Source organism: Ochotona princeps, chromosome 16, assembly GCF_030435755.1.
Source record: "Ochotona princeps isolate mOchPri1 chromosome 16, mOchPri1.hap1, whole genome shotgun sequence".
Classification (NCBI taxonomy): Eukaryota; Metazoa; Chordata; class Mammalia; order Lagomorpha; family Ochotonidae; genus Ochotona; species Ochotona princeps.
The window spans coordinates 27,736,366-27,755,635 of NC_080847.1; the positions used below are offsets into that span (position 1 = coordinate 27,736,366).

The 19,270-nt window shown below is 42.7% G+C and overlaps 1 protein-coding gene across 2 annotated transcripts in view; it reads left to right on the forward strand.

Moving 5' to 3' along the window:
* BRD7 (bromodomain containing 7) overlaps positions 1-19,270 on the forward strand; it is a 39,392-nt gene that overhangs the window by 11,415 nt on the left and 8,707 nt on the right. For both annotated transcript variants that reach the window (XM_058673999.1, XM_058674000.1), the window contains exons 3-9: positions 2,877-3,006; positions 3,248-3,305; positions 4,213-4,357; positions 9,008-9,118; positions 14,644-14,828; positions 16,118-16,241; positions 16,803-16,878. In XM_058673999.1, coding sequence (XP_058529982.1) covers positions 2,877-3,006; positions 3,248-3,305; positions 4,213-4,357; positions 9,008-9,118; positions 14,644-14,828; positions 16,118-16,241; positions 16,803-16,878 — 829 coding nt within the window. The remainder of the gene's footprint in view (positions 1-2,876; positions 3,007-3,247; positions 3,306-4,212; positions 4,358-9,007; positions 9,119-14,643; positions 14,829-16,117; positions 16,242-16,802; positions 16,879-19,270) is intronic.

The window sequence follows — 19,270 nt, forward strand, 5'->3', positions numbered from 1 at the left end:
ATGGTTTGGAAACATATTAGAAATGTAGCTCCTCTGGCTCTTTCCATATCCATGAGGTTGGTGATTTGGGGATAGTGCTTCACTCTGCTTTTTAACAAGACCAACACAGGTTTCTTAGGCTGAAAACCTAGGTGGGACCTTGGAATTTGCATTTCTTGCAAAAAAACTAGATAATACTAATGCTCAAACACTAGATATTAGAACAAGGAACTAGGACACGCACCAGGAAAATAGTTTTTGAGTAGAGAAGATCCTGTTGAGGCCAAAGCCGGGAACCAGGATTCCATCTGATTCTTCCACTAAATATCAAGAACCTAAGAGCTGGGCCTGGCACGGTGGCCTAGCGGCTAAAGTCCTCACCTTGCATGCTCCAGGATCCCATATGGGCATCAGTTCTAATCCCTGCTGCTCCACTTCCCTGCTTGTGACCTGGGGAAGCAGTGGAGGACGTCCCAAAGCCCTGGGACCCTGTGCCCATGTGGGAGACCAGAAGAAGTTCCTGGCTGCTCGCTTCGGCTCGGCTCAGCCCAGCTCCGGCCATCGCGGCCGCTTGGGGAGTGAACCAGTGGACAGAATATCTCTCCCTGTATCTTCTTCTCTCTATATGTCTGTCTGCCTTTCCAATAAAAAATTTTTAGAAAGAAGAAGAACCCAAGTTCTTGGGCTGTCATCTGCCTCTCAAGTGGATAAGCAGGAAGCTGAATTGGAAGCAGAGTAGCTGGGGCTTGAACATTCTACACTGCATGTCACAAGTGGAATAAGCCAGTGCATCACATCACCTGCCCCAGAGCTCATTTTTATTTTATTTTTTTTATTTTGAAAGAAAAAAAAAGTAAAGGTGCCAGTGAAACCTCCTGCGTATGCGTTCAGAATCCCACTCCTCTTTCTCTGGAGAGAACCACTAATCTGATTGGTGTGCGTGCCTGTTTTACATTTTGCCTTCTATGTGATTATCCGTTTTCTTTTTAATAGCGCTGGTTTGTTCCATGTTTTACTCTTATTACACCATGCTGCAGTAACCTTGTGTGCTTGTGTTCAGGAAGTTTCTGTAGTACATACATGGAGAGAAATGCTGCGAGTTGACATGGGCCTCCGAAGCTTTGCCAGGCCTTCCTGAGAGCTCTGGTGTGCTTCTCTGTTTACTCAGCCACCTGCAAGATTTAAGAGCCCCATTTCTGCACATTCGTATCAAAATGTGATGTTTTCAGGCTTTTTCATTTTTGTTGATCAGAGACATTAAATGCCCTCTAGTTTTTAAAATATCTAACTTCCCACATTGTAGGGAGTTTGAGCTAGTTTTCATGTTTTGTTAATTTCAGATATCTTTTGTGAAAGACTTGTGATATCTGTATAAGGATAGTTTTTATTACTTTTATTGGAAAGGCATATTTACAGAGAGGAAAAGAGATAGAAAGAAATATCTTCTATCTGGGGTTCACTTCCCAGATGGCCACAATGACTGGAATTGAACCAGTCTGAAACCAGGAGCCTGTTTTGAGTCTCCCACACAGATGCAGGGTTCCAAGGCCCTGGTCCATCCTCCACTGCTGTGCCAGGCCACAAGCAGGAGCTGGATTGTACGTAGAACAGCTGGAATGTAAACTGGCACCCATATGGGATACCTGTGCTTGCAGGTAGAGGATTAGCCAGTTGAGCCATCCTGCCGGCCCCTGTTCTTTACCTTTTTACAGGGATTTACAGATGGTTTTTATGCAAGTTTAGTTCATACTTTGAATTACTTATGTTTCGACTGCTTTATAGCAGTCTAGCTAAAATTTTATCTTTAATTTTTTATTTTGTTGACAAAACGTACTTATTTATTGAAGGGCGAGGTTACAGAGAAAGACAAAGAGAGGGAGATCTTGTGTTCATGTGTTCACTCTCCAGATGGCAGCAGCAGCCGGAACTGGACTGGTCCAAAGCCCGAGCCAGGAACTCCTTCCAGGTCTCCCACAAGGGTGCAAGGACCCAAAGACTGCATTTCTAGGCCATTAGCTGGGAGCTGTATTAGAAGTAGGACTGCTGGGGCTCGAACCATGCCCAGACGCGATGCTGGCACCACAGCCAGGGGCTTAGCCTGTTATGCTATGGCATTGACACTCCTCCACCCCCAAAACTTGGAAATTTAATCTCAACTTTTTCCTTTAAGATTTATTGTTTTTGTATCTTATTTAAGAAAATCTTCCCCTGACTTGGATCTTAGATTCTTTATTTTTATCTGAAGTTTTGAATCTTTACCCATTTAGATCTATCTGGTTATTACTTTCACATGTGACATGAGCTTGGGACCTGGGTTCATTTTCTCTTTGTCACTGAGTTGTAATGCCATCTTTATTTTATACTACAATTTTTCTGTGTGCATGGGTCAGTTTCTGGGCACTTTGACCTGTTCTCATGTTACTATCATATAAATACATCATATCTGTGGTGATGCCTTACTGTGACCTTTCTTAAAACTATTGTTCTTTGTCATTCTTCAAGATAAATTCAAACAATGGCTTTTCCAATTCCCTGGAGAACCTTGTTTGCAATTTTGATTGAGATTTCATTGAATTGTTGATTACTTTAAAAGAGAATTATCTGTCTTAATTCATGAACATGGTATATTTTCTTTTGTTCATATCTTACTGACTTTCATTGTTTAATTTTCACAAGAACCTTAGGCATATTTTATTAGTCATATTTCTAAACATGTTGCTTTTGTGAATAATAGCGTTCTAATTGGTTACTTCTGGCACGAAAATACCTGTACAGATTGGGCTTCATAAACATGTCGTTTTCCTATTTTTCCAGTAGATGGCAGTAATATACATTAAGAGTCTTCAGTGGTGTTTTGTATTTGATTTGTATGTTTTACCTTTGCTTGATCCATTTAGGAAGATAAAAAGAAGCGAGATCGAGATCGTGTGGAGACCGAGGTGGAAAAAGACCTCCAGTGCCACACCCCAGTGAGGTTAGAGCTGCCGCCCGAGAAGCCGCTCGTGAGCTCCTTAGCCAAGCAGGAAGGTGAGGTTCCCGTGAGCTCTGTCCTGACCGAGGAAGCAGAGACGGCCGCAGCCTGCAGCTCAGGGCTTTGCAACTGGCCTGGTTCTCACTATGTAAGGGCTGAAGCCTCAGTTTTAAATTGGTACTCTTAATTTTCATGTTAAAAAATGAAGGTGTGGAATTTGTAACAGAAAACAGCTGAGTGGAATTCTCTCAGAATCTTTCTTTTTAAAATAACCCTTTCTATTCATTGTTTGTTTAGAAGTAGAACAGACACCTCTTCAAGAAGCTTTGAATCAACTGATGAGACAATTGCAGAGGTAAATGCTTTTCTAACATTTGATAAATGTGTAGAAGCCAATGTATTTCTGTAATTAAGCTATGTCTTGCAGTCAGAGCCAGAATTTGTCTGATTTTCCTTTAAAGGAGGAAGGTATTTTCCACATTTTGCTTTTTTCACGAAATTTATTTATTTATTTATTTATTTGAAGGTCAGGGTTACAGAGAGGGAGGGAAAGCTGCCATCTGCCGATTCAGTCTCCAGATGGCCACAACGGCCAGCGCTGGGCCAGGCCAACGCCAGGTCTCCCCCGTGGTAGCAGGGACCAAAGTCTTGGCCCACATTCCGCTGTTTTTTCTAGGCCATTAACAGGGAGCTGCATTGTAAGCAGAGCAGGCAGGACTCAAACCAGCATGCACATGGGATGGGGCACCACAGGCGACTGTACATTCAGCTGCCACAGCACCAATCCCAAATTGTTAAGAGAGAAGAGTATACCACAGTCCATTACAACAATTATTTTTTAAGATTTATTTTTTTGTTTGTTTGTTTGAAAAGCAGAGTAGCAGAGAGAGATACTCCATCTGCTAATTTATTCTCCAGACAGTCACAATGGTCTGGCCTGGGCCAATCCAAAGAAATATGAAATACTAGTATCTCTAAGGTCTACACCCGAGTCACTTAATTCAGGTTATTTGTTTTGCTTCATTTTTCATTAATAGGGGGTGCTGTTAATTAGGTCACATGCTTAAACAGAGTCTCTGTAAAACAAGATAGTGTGTAAAACATGTTAATCTTATTACATAGCACTATTCTTCAAAACCACTTTACTTTTCTGTGCAAAGCATACTATGAATTGTCTGTCTGTGTGAAGAGTTTCGTCTGCCTTTAGTAGATGTGTCTGTGATGGGAATAGAATGTAACATTACCTTTGTGTGTCTTCACAGAAAAGACCCAAGTGCTTTCTTTTCATTTCCTGTGACTGATTTTATTGCTCCCGGCTACTCCATGATCATTAAACACCCCATGGATTTTAGTACAATGAAAGAAAAGATCAAGAACAATGACTACCAGTCCATAGAAGAACTGAAGGTGATTGTTTGTTTATGTTTTCATTGGGGATGTAGGCAGAATGGTGATACAAAGTAACATTATTTATTAAACTGAAGGGCAAATTCTTAGATCTTATGCCTGAAATCTGCATATTTAGTATTCAGAATCTTTCTGGTCTTCCATTTTGCAAAGACTTTAATTTGATTTTTAAAATATTTGTCTTTTCTGCTTTAGGAAACTTTTTATGACCTTGGTTATAGAAGCAAAAGGAATCAGCCCTTACTATTTTTTGATCATGGAGATTTTATTGAAATTTTTGGGTTTATGTGTTTTACAATGTATTTTTCCCAAGTTTTAAAATGAACTGATATATTTCAACTTTAGACCAATACAAATAAAATTGATATTTTAATCTAAATTGAAATAAGATCATTTCTTTTTCCAATCCTAGAAGTATAAGGTGTACATTTTTTTCAAGATTAACTTTTTTGCCTGAGTTGCAGAGAAAGAAGGAGTGACAGAGATCTTCCATCCACTTTTTTACTCCCCACATGGGCGTAGCAGCCAGAGCTGGGCTGGTCCAAAGCTGGGAACTGGGAGTTTATGCTGAGTCTGACGTGGGTGCAGGGGCCCAGGCAATTGGGCTATCTGCTGCTGCTTTCGCAGGCACATAATCAAGGATCTGGATTGGCAATGGAGCAGGCAGGCCTTGAACCGGTGCCTGCGTGTGCTGCCAACGCTATAGGGAGAGGATTAGCTTGCTGTACTACCATGGTAACCTCCAAGCTTATGTATCTTTTAAAATGGAGAAGAAATTGCCTTGTCCAGGGTACTGAGGCTTAGTTAATGTTTCTGGTTTGGTGAATCAGTTCTTCCTCATATTTGTTAAATGTATTTTCTTCAACTTTAAGGTAAATTAAAAACCATAAAGATAATATTATCTATTTAATGTCATGATTGAAGGGTTTGATTTTTATAGGAGTTCTTGCATCTTTCTGTTGTCTTGGCTTATGTTGATTTTAGTGGTGCATATTTTAAATCTTCCAAAGAAAAGGAACCATATTTGAAACTTGCTTTACACAAAACCACCCAAATGTAATTGAATTTAGTAAAATTTTCTCTTAATTTTTCCACATTAACATGTGGTTACTGATCACCTGACCTGGGTTAGCATTAGTCTTACCAAAGGAAAATAAGGTGCCTCACGTCATCTTGGGACAAGTATTAGGCACAGCAGTTGAGGCACCACTTGGGGTGTCCTCCTCTTGCATTCCAGTGCCTGGGTCTGTGCGTTAGCAGCTCCTCTCCCACTTCTACCTTCCTGATAGTGTCACCCTCGGAGGCCGTAGGTGAGGACGCAGGGAGCTTTACCCCTGCCCTCCGTGTAGGAGATTGACATTGAATGTCCACCTCTCAGCCTTGGCCAGGCCTAACCCTGGTTGCTCTGGACACTCGGGGAGTTTACCAGCAGATAGGAGCTCTTTTCTTGTCTTTCAGGTCAATAAACTTTTTTAAAGATTATCTGATTGATTGATTGATTGATTGATCGATTGATTTGGGACGTGAGAGCAGCAGGAAGAGACAAAGCTCTTCTGTCTGCTGCTTCATTCCCCAGATGGCCACCACAGCAGGACTGGACCAGGCCAAAACCAGGAGCCAGGAAATCCCCTCCTTCCCCTGTGGGTAGGTGGCAAAGATCCAAGCACTCTGCCCTCCCAGGAGCGTCAGCAGGAGCTGGATCAGAAGTAGAATAGCTAGACCAAGCTGGCCCCCCGTTGTGGGATGCAGGGTCACGCGCTGCCAAAGCACCACAACTGTTTTTTTTTTAAAGATTTATTTTTTTATTACAAAGTCAGATATACACAGAGGAGAAGAGACAGAGAGGAAGATCTTCCATCCGATGATTCACTCCCCAAGTGAGCCGCAACGGCCGGTGCGCGCCGATCCGATGCCGGGAACCAGGAACCTCCTCCGGGTTTCCCACACGGGTGCAGGGTCCCAATGCATTGGGCCGTCCTCGACTGCTTTCCCAGGCCACAAGCAGGGAGCTGGATGGGAAGCAGGGCCGCTGGGATTAGAACCGGTGCCCATATGGGATCCCGGGGCATTCAAGGCGAGGACTTTAGCCGCTAGGCCACGCCGCTGGGCCCAAGACAATATGTTTTTAAAAGTTGTGTAAATCTTTAAAAAAAAAAAAAACATATTGTCTTAGGTGATCTTTTTTTATTTACATGTTGATGAGCTGAGATTTCTGAAGAACACCCGTGTTCGGTTGTCTTAGTTACTATTACGTAGAAGTAACATCCTACTTGCTCTGAATTACATTCTCTCTTAGTCAAAGAAATGGATGTTTTTCCAAACTTTTCAACTGTTAATGTCAGTATATTTTGGATCTTACTGATGCGTAATAAAAAAGAATGTGAGCTTTTTTGTTATTTTTGTGAATGTTTTTCTGCTGATCTTTCTCTTAAAGTAACAAGAGAATGGGAGTGTGTCCCCAGCATGTTTTTGGGCAGGTTAAGGTCCTTAACTCTTTGGAATTTTATACATTTCTGCAATTGAGAGTTCAGCAACCTAAAATAATAATAACTTATCAGTTGAAATAAAAAATATATACTGTATGGATAGTTGTACAAAAAGATTGAGCTTTTTGAAGAACAAGAAATATTACACAAAGTTCAGGGCCAGGAAAGGCTCACGCTTGACAGTCAAAATGTAAGTAAGCTACAGATTTACCTGGCCTGTCAGGTCACTGATCATGAGAATAAACCGGGACTCCAGGCAGTCCTGTCCTGCCTGCCACACCCTGAGCATGTGGGTGCCCGTCCCCGTGGCCCTCCCGCCTCAGTTCACAGTCAGTGTTTCCTCGTGGAATGGGAGCTTTTCAGAGTACCTACAGCAAAGGACCTAAAGCCGGCCGGGATCCTTTGTTTCCTGTTAGTGAGGTTTCGGCGAAACTGGGAACCTGCTGAAATCACATGAATAGGAATTGTTTCCATGCCTCCATGTTTACACTCAAGTAGTTCCATAGCTTCTAGAGACCTGGAACCCGGCCGAGTCCTGATGGGCTACAGATAGCTGGTCCTCAGGATTCACGTATACGTCATCCTCTTGAAAGTCAGCACAGATTTACTGTGACTCGACTCTGTTAACTCATACTCAATCACCAAATGGCTGCAACTGCTACAGGTGGGCCAGGCCAGTACCAGGAGCATCTCCTTGCTTTCCCATGTGGCTCCAGAGGCCCAGGCGCTTGGGCTGTTCTCTGCTGCTTCCCCAGTTACACTAGTCGGAAGCTGTGTCAGAAGTGGAGCAGCTGGGACTTGAACTAGCTCCCATATGAAATGCCAGCCACTGCAGGCAGTGACTTAACTTGCTATGTCACAACACTGTCCCTAAAGATTTCTTTGTTTGTTTGTTCCTTTATTTGACAACCAGAGTTAGAGAAATCATCTTTCTGCTGGTCTACTCCCCAATTGGCCACAACAGCTGGGCATGGCCAGTCCAAAGTCAGAGGCCTGGAATTCCATCTGGGCTCCTGTGTTGGTGGCAGGGGTCCAAATGCCTGGGTTGTCCTCTGCCACTTTTCTCAGGTGCACTAGCAGGGAATTAGATGAAAATAGAGCAGCCAGGACTTGAACTGGCCAGCGCTTACATGGGGTGCTGTCATCACAGGGGGCAACCTAACCCTGGAAGTACACCTCTGGTCCCTCTTTTTCTTTGGTTTTTACCATTTTAACTTAGTAAGACCTTGGCACAGCTTCGTTCATTGGTGTACAATTTACTTAACCATGAAAAAATGCAGTGAGCTAAAGTACTGCGGCACGTGTACACAAATGTTGAAATTTAAGCCAGTTTTGTTTATCTGCTTCAGTGATATCTTTTAATTCCTTGAAGTTATATGGTTAATTTCATATTGGCGTGATTTTATAGCATTCTGTAAGTTTTGATAATATCCAAACCATGGAAATTACTGTTCATGCTTTAACATTTTTGCCCAATTAATTTGGATTTCGCAGAAGTTGTAAATTTAACACTATTCCAAGTGTTCATTCAGAATATGAACTAAAATATTTCATTTCTAAGTGGGAAATGAAAACTAGGATTAGAAATCAGGATACAAATTAGGCCTCTGTCCGCAACCGTGGCATCCTGAATGATCACTGGTTCATTGAGGTCCCAGCTGCTCGACCTCTAGATCCTGCTGATGCCTTGGGAAACAAGTGGAAGATGACCCAGGTGCCTGGGCCCGTGTCGTTCACAGGGGAGTTCCAAAAAAACTATCCCAGGCTGTTGCAGTCATTTTAATTATGTGACTTACTCAGCTAAGATTACTAAATAAGATATATGAGTACTTTCTTCTGTTTCTTTTTATGTTGCAATGAGATTACACCAAAGAAACCTATTTAGCAATTTCATTCTAGCATCTAAAGTTTGTATACGAGTGCGATAAAATTAAAGAGTTTGGGAAAGAATGTTGTAACATTATTAAGTAAATTTGGCAGTGTTTGTTTTATTGGTGAGTGTTAAAACTTATCAAATTGCTATTAGTGTTTAAAAAAATCTTAAAAGATAGGAATGTTATTTAAAAAAATATTTTTGAGGGGGAGGTGCTATATGGTTTCAAGCCAGACTGTGGGAACTTTGTTTTGTTTTGATGCATTTTCCTTTTTAATATTTTCTTTGCAGGATAACTTCAAACTGATGTGTACCAATGCCATGATTTATAACAAGCCAGAGACCATTTATTATAAAGCTGCAAAGAAGCTATTACACTCAGGGATGAAAATTCTTAGTCAGGTAAATATTTAGAAACTCTGTCATAAGTAATAATTATCATAAAATCCATATGCCTGTGTGTGTTGGTCATAGTAATACAGATCTATGATGATACTGATTTTATTAGCAGACCATATTAAAGAAGAAAATCCTAGATGAAAAATTGATCAAATTAAGACAGGAGTGTTATCATTTCAATTAATACAAATGAATACATTTTCCCATGATTGGTACTGTAAAGGTTCTTTAGTTAATACTTATCAGGTAGATTGAATTTTGTGAAAAGAAGTATTATTTCGCTGTGGAATCATCAAGTTTGAGGGTATGACTGCATGAATTATAAGACTGTGGAGAAGAGCTCTGTTTCCCTTGGTTGTGTTGCGATGTAAGCTTCTGAGGAGCAGAACACCTCCCAAGGGAAAGAGCGGTGACATACAGTGACCAGCTCAAGGCCATCCTCCTTGGAAGGTGAGGGTGTACACAGGAAGCATTTCAGGTAGGAGTATGTGCAGAGGCCCAGGCATCTCGCCATGGCAGAGCTACAGTGCTAGTGTGGGCAGAGGCAGAACATCGCTTGAGTGTCATCCGGCACAGGGCTTGCAGGGTGGATGGCAGTGGACGCGGAGCACCTGCTGGAGAACGGGAGGACTCGGGGATCACGTCTTTGGAGGTGTGAGTGAGGGGAGCCTCATAGTAAGAGACTAATTCAAGGAGACTCATTGAGGGTGGTGCTGGGGACATGATAGGGCAGGCCGTGAGCTTACTGTCACTAATTTGAAGACCTGGGCCAAGACTTAACAAACCACCCTAGACCTCTGTGTTCTTGTCTATAAGAAGAGGGTTTAATTAGTTATCTTATTAATTCTCTAATTATAAATAAGAGAATGGAGAGAAACAATGTAAAAGAATAAGAAGAGGGATTTTGTGAAATAAAAATGAGTAAGTGTGAAAGATTTAGGGGAAAGGAATCGGGATAAAGAATTTAAGGGCCCAGCACAGTAGCCTAGTGGCTAAAGTCCTTGCCTTGCATCCTCTGGGATCCCATATGGGTGATGGTTCATGTCCCAGTGGCCCTGCTTCCCATCCAGTTCCCTGCTGGTGGCCTGGGAAAGCAATTTGAGGACATCCCAAAGCCTTAGGACCCTGCACCCGCATGGGAGACCCGGAAGAAGCTCCTGGCTCCTGGCTTTAGAACGGCACAGCTCCAGCCCTTGTGGCCGCTTGGGGAGTGAACCACCGGACAGAAGATCTTCCTCTCTGTCTCTCCTCTTCTCTGTATATCTGACTTTCCAATAAAAATAAATAAATCTTTAAAAAAAAAAAAGGAATTTAAGCTCAGAGATCCTTAGAAGGTAGGATGGTGAAGTGGGTCTTGCAGTCACCCTGGGTCTCCTGTTTCCTGTGGTAGTCAGTGTACTACAGTTTTTTATTTTAAAAAGTGCCTTGACATGCAGAAGTCTAGTGCCCAGCTTGGAGAGATTCTTGAGTCCACCTGACTGGAGAAAGAAAAGCCTTTGGATTGGTGGTGATAATTGCTCTCCCAATGTTTAGACAGCATCAGTTCCCTCCCTTTCCTGAAGACTAGGAAACCTGTGGTAAAAGCTAGTTACCTTCCAAAGCCGCATGTGCAGGGGAAGGAGGAATGTAAAGTGTTGGCTCCACTCTTTGTAAGAAGAATCTCAAATCTAGAACCAAGCCGTATTTTAGAGTTAATACCCGATAACATTTGTTGGCTTTGTCTGGACTAAAATTGCATTCAGCAAATGCCATCTTTATTCACTCCCAAATGTGTACGTTGCATGGGGAGTGTCTTAATTTTTAAATAATTTTTGGCCACTACTTTATCTTCTTTATTTAAATGTTTTTCTTTATTTATTTATTTATGTGGTTGGTAACACGCAAAAGATTTCATTAGCTCTTGAGTTTCCTAGGGCTGGGCTTATTAGAAGGCCAGAAGACAAGGTTGATCCTCCACTTTCCCTCCCTGAGCTGTCCTGCCGAGGAGCCCTGCCCATCCTGTGCTCCAGCTTCCTGTCACTCTTCTCTCCACCCTACATAGGAGGAATCCTCACCACAGTGATTGTAAAGTTTTTAAATTTAGACCTTCTGCATAAACTCTACTAAAAACAGTGCTCCCAACAGGGCCCAGCATGTCCTTTTCCAAGATAACTGGTTTTGAATGTTCACTGAAGAGAGATTAGAGAGTATCCATTTATCATTTTTTAATTTTTTTGTTACACCTAAATAGCAACTCTTGTTAAGTGTGTTATCTTTATAACGAATGAACAGATGGAGAATAATTCTTTTGATCTCCTCAATAAATAGTTCAGCAGAATGCTGCCATTATATAATACAAACGAAGTAATACAAACAGTGCTATTTGTAGCATAGTTGGCTTTGAAATCAGACCAGTCAAGGTTCAAGCCCTGGCTGTGTTGTTTCTAAGCCTCATGACTTTAGGCTATGTAACCTTTCTCAGCCCTCTTCCTGTCCCATAAAACGGGGATAAGAATAGTACTTACCTCACAGACTGCTGTCAGGCCCTCAGTAAATGTTAGCTATATTAGCAGCAAAAAATAACCTTTTTGGTCACTTAATATTGCAAAATTGAGGGTCAGTAAGCAGCATGCCAATTGGAGACAGTTACCAGAAACAAAAACAAAGAAAGTTCTTCTAAAGTAGTATTAAACCTAGCTCTTTCCTATGACTTAGAACATTTCTCTAATTAAATTGTTTTGATTTTATGCATTAAAATCACAGGATATTCTTAACATGGATTCTGCTTTTAAAATTCTGAAATGGAAATAGAAAGTATACAGAGAACTTAGGGATCTAAGCCATGTTGTTGAGTACCTGCTGTGTGTCAAGCCTTGTTGTAGGTACTAGGGATAGAGAGCTGAACAGGATAAAATCTGAATGGCAAACACAGAGGGACCAGTGGCCAATTACAGAGGTCATCAAACTCACTAATGCTTTTAGAAAGTTTGTGGTTCAGTAAGAGATACTTCTAAAAATCAAATTGCTTTGTTGTTGTGTTTATAATGATGATGTTCAAGACTTTTTAAATTTATTTTAAAGGCAGTTTTCAGAGAAAGAGCTTCCATCCACTGCGTAACTCACCAATTGGCTGCAATGGCCGGAGCTGAACCAGCCTCAAACCAGGAGCCAGGGGTTTCTTCTAGGTCTCCCATGTGGGTACAGGGTTCCAAGGCACTTGGGGCATCTTCCACTGTCTTCCCAGCTGCATAAGCAGGGCCCTGGATCAGAAGTGGAGCATCTGAGTCTAACCAGCATGTGATACCAGGGTCAGCACTGCAGGCGGAGGGCTAACCTACTATGTTACAATGCCAGCCTTCATGTTTCTACTTCTAAGAATTTATCCTGGGCCCGATGTAGTAGCCTATCCCACCCTACATTTGCTGGGATCCTATATGGTTGTCGGCTTATGTCCCAGCTGTTCCACTTCCCATCCAGTTCCCTGCTTGTGGCCTGGGAAAGCAGTCAAGGATGACCCAAAGCCTTGGGACTCTACACCCATGTGGGAGACCTGGAAGAGGCTCCTGGCTCCTGGCTTCAGATTGGCTTGACTCCGGCCATTGCGGCCACTTTAGGAGTGGACCTGTGGGTGGAAGATCTTCCTCTCTGTATCTCCTTCTCTCTGTAAATCTGACTTTCCAATAAAAATAAATCTTCCAAAAAAGATCTTCAAAACATTTTAGTAACAGTATTTAATTCTTGCAAGCATCATGATTTAATTAATAATTTATGATTGGACATTTAAATTTACAAATCTCCACTGTTATAAATGACAGTCCCATAAACATCACTATAAATAAATTTCCTCAGGAATCTTCTGTCTCCTCAGGATAATTTTTTAAAAGATTTACTTATTTTTATTGGAAAGTCAAATTTACAGAGAGCAAGATCTTCCATCCTCTGGTTTAGTCCCCAAATGACTGCAATAATCGGCGCTGAGCAGATCCAAAGCCAGGAGCCTCTTTCGGGTCTCCCATGCAGATGCAGGGCCCCAAGGCCTTGAGCCGTCCTCAGCTGCCCTCCCAGGCCACAAGGAGCTGGATGAGAAGTGGAGCTGCCGGGACATGAGCTGGCACCCATTTGGGATCCCAGACAGTGCAAGGTGAGGACTTCAGCCACTAGGCTACCATGTCACTGCCTTAAGATGTTAATGATATAGAGGGAAATAATTATATTCTACTGGAAAAAAATGTATTTTTACCAAATACTGTGCAAAGTTCAATTTGTTAAACATACGATGTGTTAAAAAAGTGATCATGATAAACTTGTCAACACTATTCCTCTCTGAATATCAAGATTTTTATTTTCTCTATATCTGCCTTCATTCTTGATTACAGTAAAGTATCTTAATTTAATGTTTCTACATTTACATGAAAGTAAGAAGAGAGTAGGTTTGTGGCACAGTGGTGAAGTTGCCACTTGATGTTCCTACAAATCCAGCTTCCTGCTAATGTCCATGCAGGAGCCAGCAGATAACGGTGGAAGATGGACTGGGGTCTCAGCTTCTGTCTTGGGTAGGGCCCAGCCACAGCTATTGCAGGCATTTGGGAAGTGAGCTACTATCTTCCCTTCCTTTCAGACAAACAGAATAAGTGAATAACTTGTTAAAAACCCAGCAGTACTGTCTGAGTCCTGAAGACCCATGTGTACTACTGGGTAGAACCCAGCGGGATGAGGAAAGGCCTGTCGTGAGTGACAAGAGGCCTGGTTTTAGTCACGGTTTTGCGCCGAGTGAGTCAGTGTTCCTGGGCTGCGTTGTTCTTGTTTAAATGACCTCTGCTCCTTTCCAGGTCAAGTCTCTGTTAATCCACAAAAGCCTTCCCTGCTGATGCTGTGCAGCCTGCCCTCCTTGTTTTGGCCAGTGTCAGCTTGTCTCCAGGAGGAGTGAATTTCTCTCTCAAATATTAGCTTGAAATCTCAATCCCTTTAACCACGCAGCACACCACTGCAGTGGAAAATAAAGCATGTTTCACAAAACAGAAGCGAGACTTCCTTAGTTAGTAAGAACATCATGCACTCTGAGAAAGGAGGGGTGCTGGTGATCTCGACCCCTTTCCGGGCATGCTGTCACAGAGCGAGACTGCCAGTCACAAGTGGTACTGCCGTTCAGCATGGAAAGGTGCCTCGTGTGGCCTAGGTGTTCATGCCCTTAGGAATTCTTAAGTTTCAACAAGTAAGCCAGTCTCATAAATAGAAAATTTCAGTGCATTATTAAACTAAATTTTGCTTTTTAAATTCAAATTTAGTACCTCCAAGGAAGTTAATCTTAATTCATGCTTTCTCTTTCATTAACTTTCTGATGGTGCAATAAAATTGTCAACTGTCTCCTGTATTGGAAATTAAGTTCTGTGAAATGAGGGAATATGTTGTCCTGGTTTCTAAGTATAACATTCTCTTGCATTTAATTGTGGTTTTTCCCTAGTTAACAGTTGCAGACTTACTGAGAAAAATGCATTACATCTAAAAAGTTAATGGCAAACATACAATAAGACTGTTTTGCATATTTTTAGGAAAGAATTCAGAGTCTGAAACAAAGCATAGAGTTCATGGCAGACTTGCAGAAAACTCGAAAGCAAAAAGATAGGACGGATACACCACAGAGCGGGGAGGACAGCAGCTGCTGGCCTCGTGAAAGTGAAGACGGTGGGGAGGCCGAAGCACAAGCCTTCAGAAGTCCCAATAAGGACAATAAAAAGTAAAGAATCATTGGAATACCAAAGGTTAAACTATGTTTTCCAAACTGGAAAGGGGGGAAGTCCTGTCTTGGGGCTGGCTTGGGAAGACTGTGTCCTCATGTCGTTGGCGATGGTTTCCTGACAGGCAAGTCTGTGGCGCTGACGGGATCACCTTTCCTAAGTGCAGTTGTCCACACAAGGCCCACAAAACAGATTGGAATGTGTATTGCAAAAGTCCTTTTCAAAGTAGCGGACTATTTTCAGTGAGTTTATTTAAATAGAAATGTTTGTTTAAGGAAAAAATGTGTACTCATTCCCTCATTCCACGAAGAAGAAAGGATTTCAACGTAAGCACAGTTAGAGCTTCTGCTGCAGTAGCTAAGTCGTCAGAGACACATGCGTGTTTTCCACTAGCCGTCAGCTGGCAGGGGCAGGCGTGGAGCCCTGGCGCCAGCAGGCAGTGGACAGCAGCCCGGCGCCTGCTCACACCGCTGCCTGCCAGCCCCGAGGCCCAGCGCCTCGCCAGGCACCTCAGGAGAAGGTTGTGGTTAGCTGTTTGCCTTTCTACTCACATTGCAAAGAAACTAATACATGTGACGCAGTCTTCGTACTGTTTCTGAAATTTACACATTTGAAGTGCCTATTTGAAATTTACTTTGAAAAACCAAACTTTAAGGAAACATGTTGTATACTTCTTTCCCTTCAAGATAATATTTAAGGTAGGATTTATTTTTGTGGCTGTACCCAGAGAAAGCTGTTTCAAATGTGTAACACTGGACTAAGAAGGGAGGGGAGTAACCAGTATGCCAGGTTCTCCTTCATGCTTGAGCGTCATCAGGGCCCCTCCCAGGGAGTAACAAAATTCTTACTGGGCACAGTGTGGTGCATCTGTCTCCACTCCAGTTGTATTTACACTCAGAATTCCTTTTCCCGTTTTCATTTTATTATTTATCCATTTTTTTTTTTTTTTAAGATTTATTTCTTTTTATTGGAAAGGCAGAGAGGAGAGACAGAGAGGAAGATCTTCCGGCCATTGATTCACTCCCCAAGCGGCCAGAATGGCCAGAGCTAAGCCAATCAGGAGCCAGGAGCCTCTTCCAGCTTTCCCACAAGGTTGCAGGGTCCCAAGATTTTGGGCGGTCCTCAACTGCTTTCCCAGGCCACAGGCAGGGAGCTGGATGGGAAGTGGAGCTGCTGGGATTAGAACCAGTGACCGTATGGGATCCTGGCACATTCAAGGCGAGGACTTTAACCATTATGCTATCACGTCCGACCCCTGTTCATCTTTTCTTCTCTACTTTGTTTTCAGGAAAGACAAAGACACACTTGAAGACAAATTTAAAAACAGCAGTTTAGAAAGAGAGCAGGAACAGATTGAGCGCATCGTTAAGGAGTCAGGAGGAAAGCTGACGAGGCGGCTGGCCAACAGTCAGGTGAGGGCGCTCTCCCATCCTTGGCTCGACGTCGGAAGTGTGCCGCTGTTGGTTGTGTGTTTTCATCCACATCTATCCCGGGGCACATCATCACTCCAATGCAAAACCAGGAATGTGCTTGATGCTCACGTGGGTCATTCATCTTATTCTCTATTGCTAGGCATTTTAAATGACTAAATTGTTGCAAAATCAGAAAGTGGACCACATATTTTAAGCTTTCAAGAAACTTTTATGTTGTGGTCTTTTGAAATTGCTTAGCATGTTAGTTTTAAAATTTTTGAAAGCAGGTGGATTCATACATGACTTTGGGCAAGTCATTTCCCCTTCCTGGCCCCACAGAGCCTCCTTTATAGAGGGTTGAGGGAGAATTAGTCTCAAGCACCCACACAACTCTGAAATTCTGCATTTCCCTTCATCTCCTTTTCTCTAGCCCATCAGCACCTATCTTGTTGAGACAGGTGTGAAAATCAGTGTTTGAGTGTGATGATTTAGGTGCAGAGATAGCTAGAGTTGGGATGGGGAAAGCCGTTTATCCCAATTGAATACTTTGGGTTATTGCAGTGTGAATTTGAAAGAAGGAAACCAGATGGAACAACTACGTTGGGACTTCTCCATCCTGTGGATCCCATTGTTGGAGGTAGGCTCACGGTGAGGCTGCTGAGTAGCAAACAGTACCCTGAGTTGACACTGTAAAGCAGCAAGCCTGTGCTCTTGACAAGCCCATCTGTGTCAGCCACGATCCATGTGTGTTTTGAGATGCCAGCCTAACTCACGTCATCCTGAGGTAGGTAGTAAAGACCAAGTTTTCCCTAGAACTCAGAGTCCATTTTCCCACCATTAGCAGAAGCAGAGTTTAGCCCTGGTTTTAAGAGAGACTGTGGTATATCTTCCTCGTCAGCTCTCAAGGTATTTCATATCCTCACATAACTTTTTCTGTGTACTGTCCCATATTCCCAGTTTCATCACAAAGATTCATTCCTAGTTTTTATTGGTCACATTTTTAAAGGCTGTTCTTCAATGTGCCACAAGAATGCCTCTCATGGATATTAGTTTATTCTTCATGCAGTGAGAGTTCTCATCCTTTTTTGTTTGTTTGTTTTGTTTTCTAAGGCACAGCATGGCCAAAGGTAGGGGGGCAGGGGTGGCAAGAAAAGATGTTCCATCTGCTGGTTCACTTGCCTCAGATGGCCACAGGTAGGGATGGACAGGGATGAGGCCTGGAGAAATTCCGTTCTGGTCTTTCTCCCACATGGATGGCAGGGACCCAAGCACGTGGGCCCTCTTCTGCTGTCTTCCCTGGCACATTAAATTGGAAACAGAGTAATTTTTTTCCCCATTTTTAATGGTTATTTTTAATTTTATATTCATCTGCAGGAATTCCTTATAATTTGCATGTTAACCCATTTAGATACATAGTTTGTAAATATTTTTTCTCAGTCCTAAATTTATCTTTACACTTCACTGATTGCTTTTTTGTTGTTTTATTTTGTTTTGTTTTTTCTTTTTTTTTATTAATTACATTGCATATGTGACAGTTTCATAGGCTCGGAAGCAGAGTAATTAAATCTGATACAGTCAGTATCACTGCACCATGCAACTCATTGTCTTTAACAGAATTCTCCTTTATCGCCTTCCACTAACTTTTGTATTGACTTATCTCTATAATCGTTAACATTAACATTAGAAGATGCACTTTTTTTTTTTTTTTTTTTTTTAAAGAGGTGGACTTTTTTCTGCTGGTTTACTCCCAAATGCCAGGAACTCAATCCAGGTCTCCCATGCAGATGGCAGGGCTCCAACTTCCTGAGCTACAAATGTCTCCCAGGGTGCGTGTTGGCCAGAAGCTGGGCTCTGAGGCAGAGCCAGGTCTCGGCCGCAGGCACCCTGATATGGGATGCCAGCATCCCAGCCAGCATATTGCCACGACAGCAAATCCCTACCCAGTGAAATCTGTTTTCCTAACATAGCTATAAAAAATTCCAGAAAGCGGTACATTGTAATGAGAAGCCAAGGTTTTGGTCCTGGCTACATTCCTGCCTTTCTGCATTCTGATTTTGTTTAATTTCAACTGTGCTGACAAGCCATTTCTCTCCTGGCAGATTGGCAGACTTTTTTTTTTTTTTTTTTTTTTTCTTTTTAAGATTTATTGCTTTTTATTTGAAAGGCGGATTTTATAGAGAAAGACCAAGACAGAAGTCTTCATCTACTGGTTCACATGCCAAGTGGCCGCAGTGGCCAGAGCAGAGCCTAATCTAAAGCCAGGAGCCTGGAACTTCTTCCAGGCCTCCCATGTGCCTGCAGAGGCCCAAGGACTTGGACCATCCTTTCCCAGGCAATAGTCTGGGAGCTGGATCGCAAGTGGAGCAGTCAGGAAATGGACCAGTACCCATATTGGATGCTAGCACTTGCAGTCAAAGGATTAGCTTGCTGTGCCATTATACTGACCCCTGATTTTCTTTTAAAAATATAAAGTGGGGCCCAGCGGCGTTGCCTAGCGGCTAAAGTCCTCGCCTTGAACGCGCCGGGATCCCATATGGGCGCCAGTTCTAATCCCAGCAGCTCCACTTCCCATCCAGCTCCCTGCTTGTGGCCTGGGAAAGCAGTCGAGGACGGCCCAAAGCTTTGGGACCCTGCACCCGTGTGGGAGACCTGGAAGAGGTTCCAGGTTCCCGGCATCGGATCGGCGTGCACCGGCCCGTTGCAGCTCACTTGGGGAGTGAATCATCAGATGGAAGATCTTCTTCTCTGTCTCTCCTCCTCTCTCTGTATATCTGACTTTGTAATAAAAATAAATCTTTAAAAATATATATATATATAAAGTGGAGGGGTGGGACATGGGAGGTGGGACCAGCACTAGCAGGGCCCCTGAACACATGTGGGAAACCCAGAAGCTGCAGGCTCCTGGCTTCCAGCTGGCTCTGCTTTGACCATTGTAGCCAAAGAAAACTGGATAAAAAGACAGTATGTAAGCTAGAAGTTAAGACATCTGCATCCCCGTGAGAGCATCAGCGCTGTTCCTGGCTCCACAC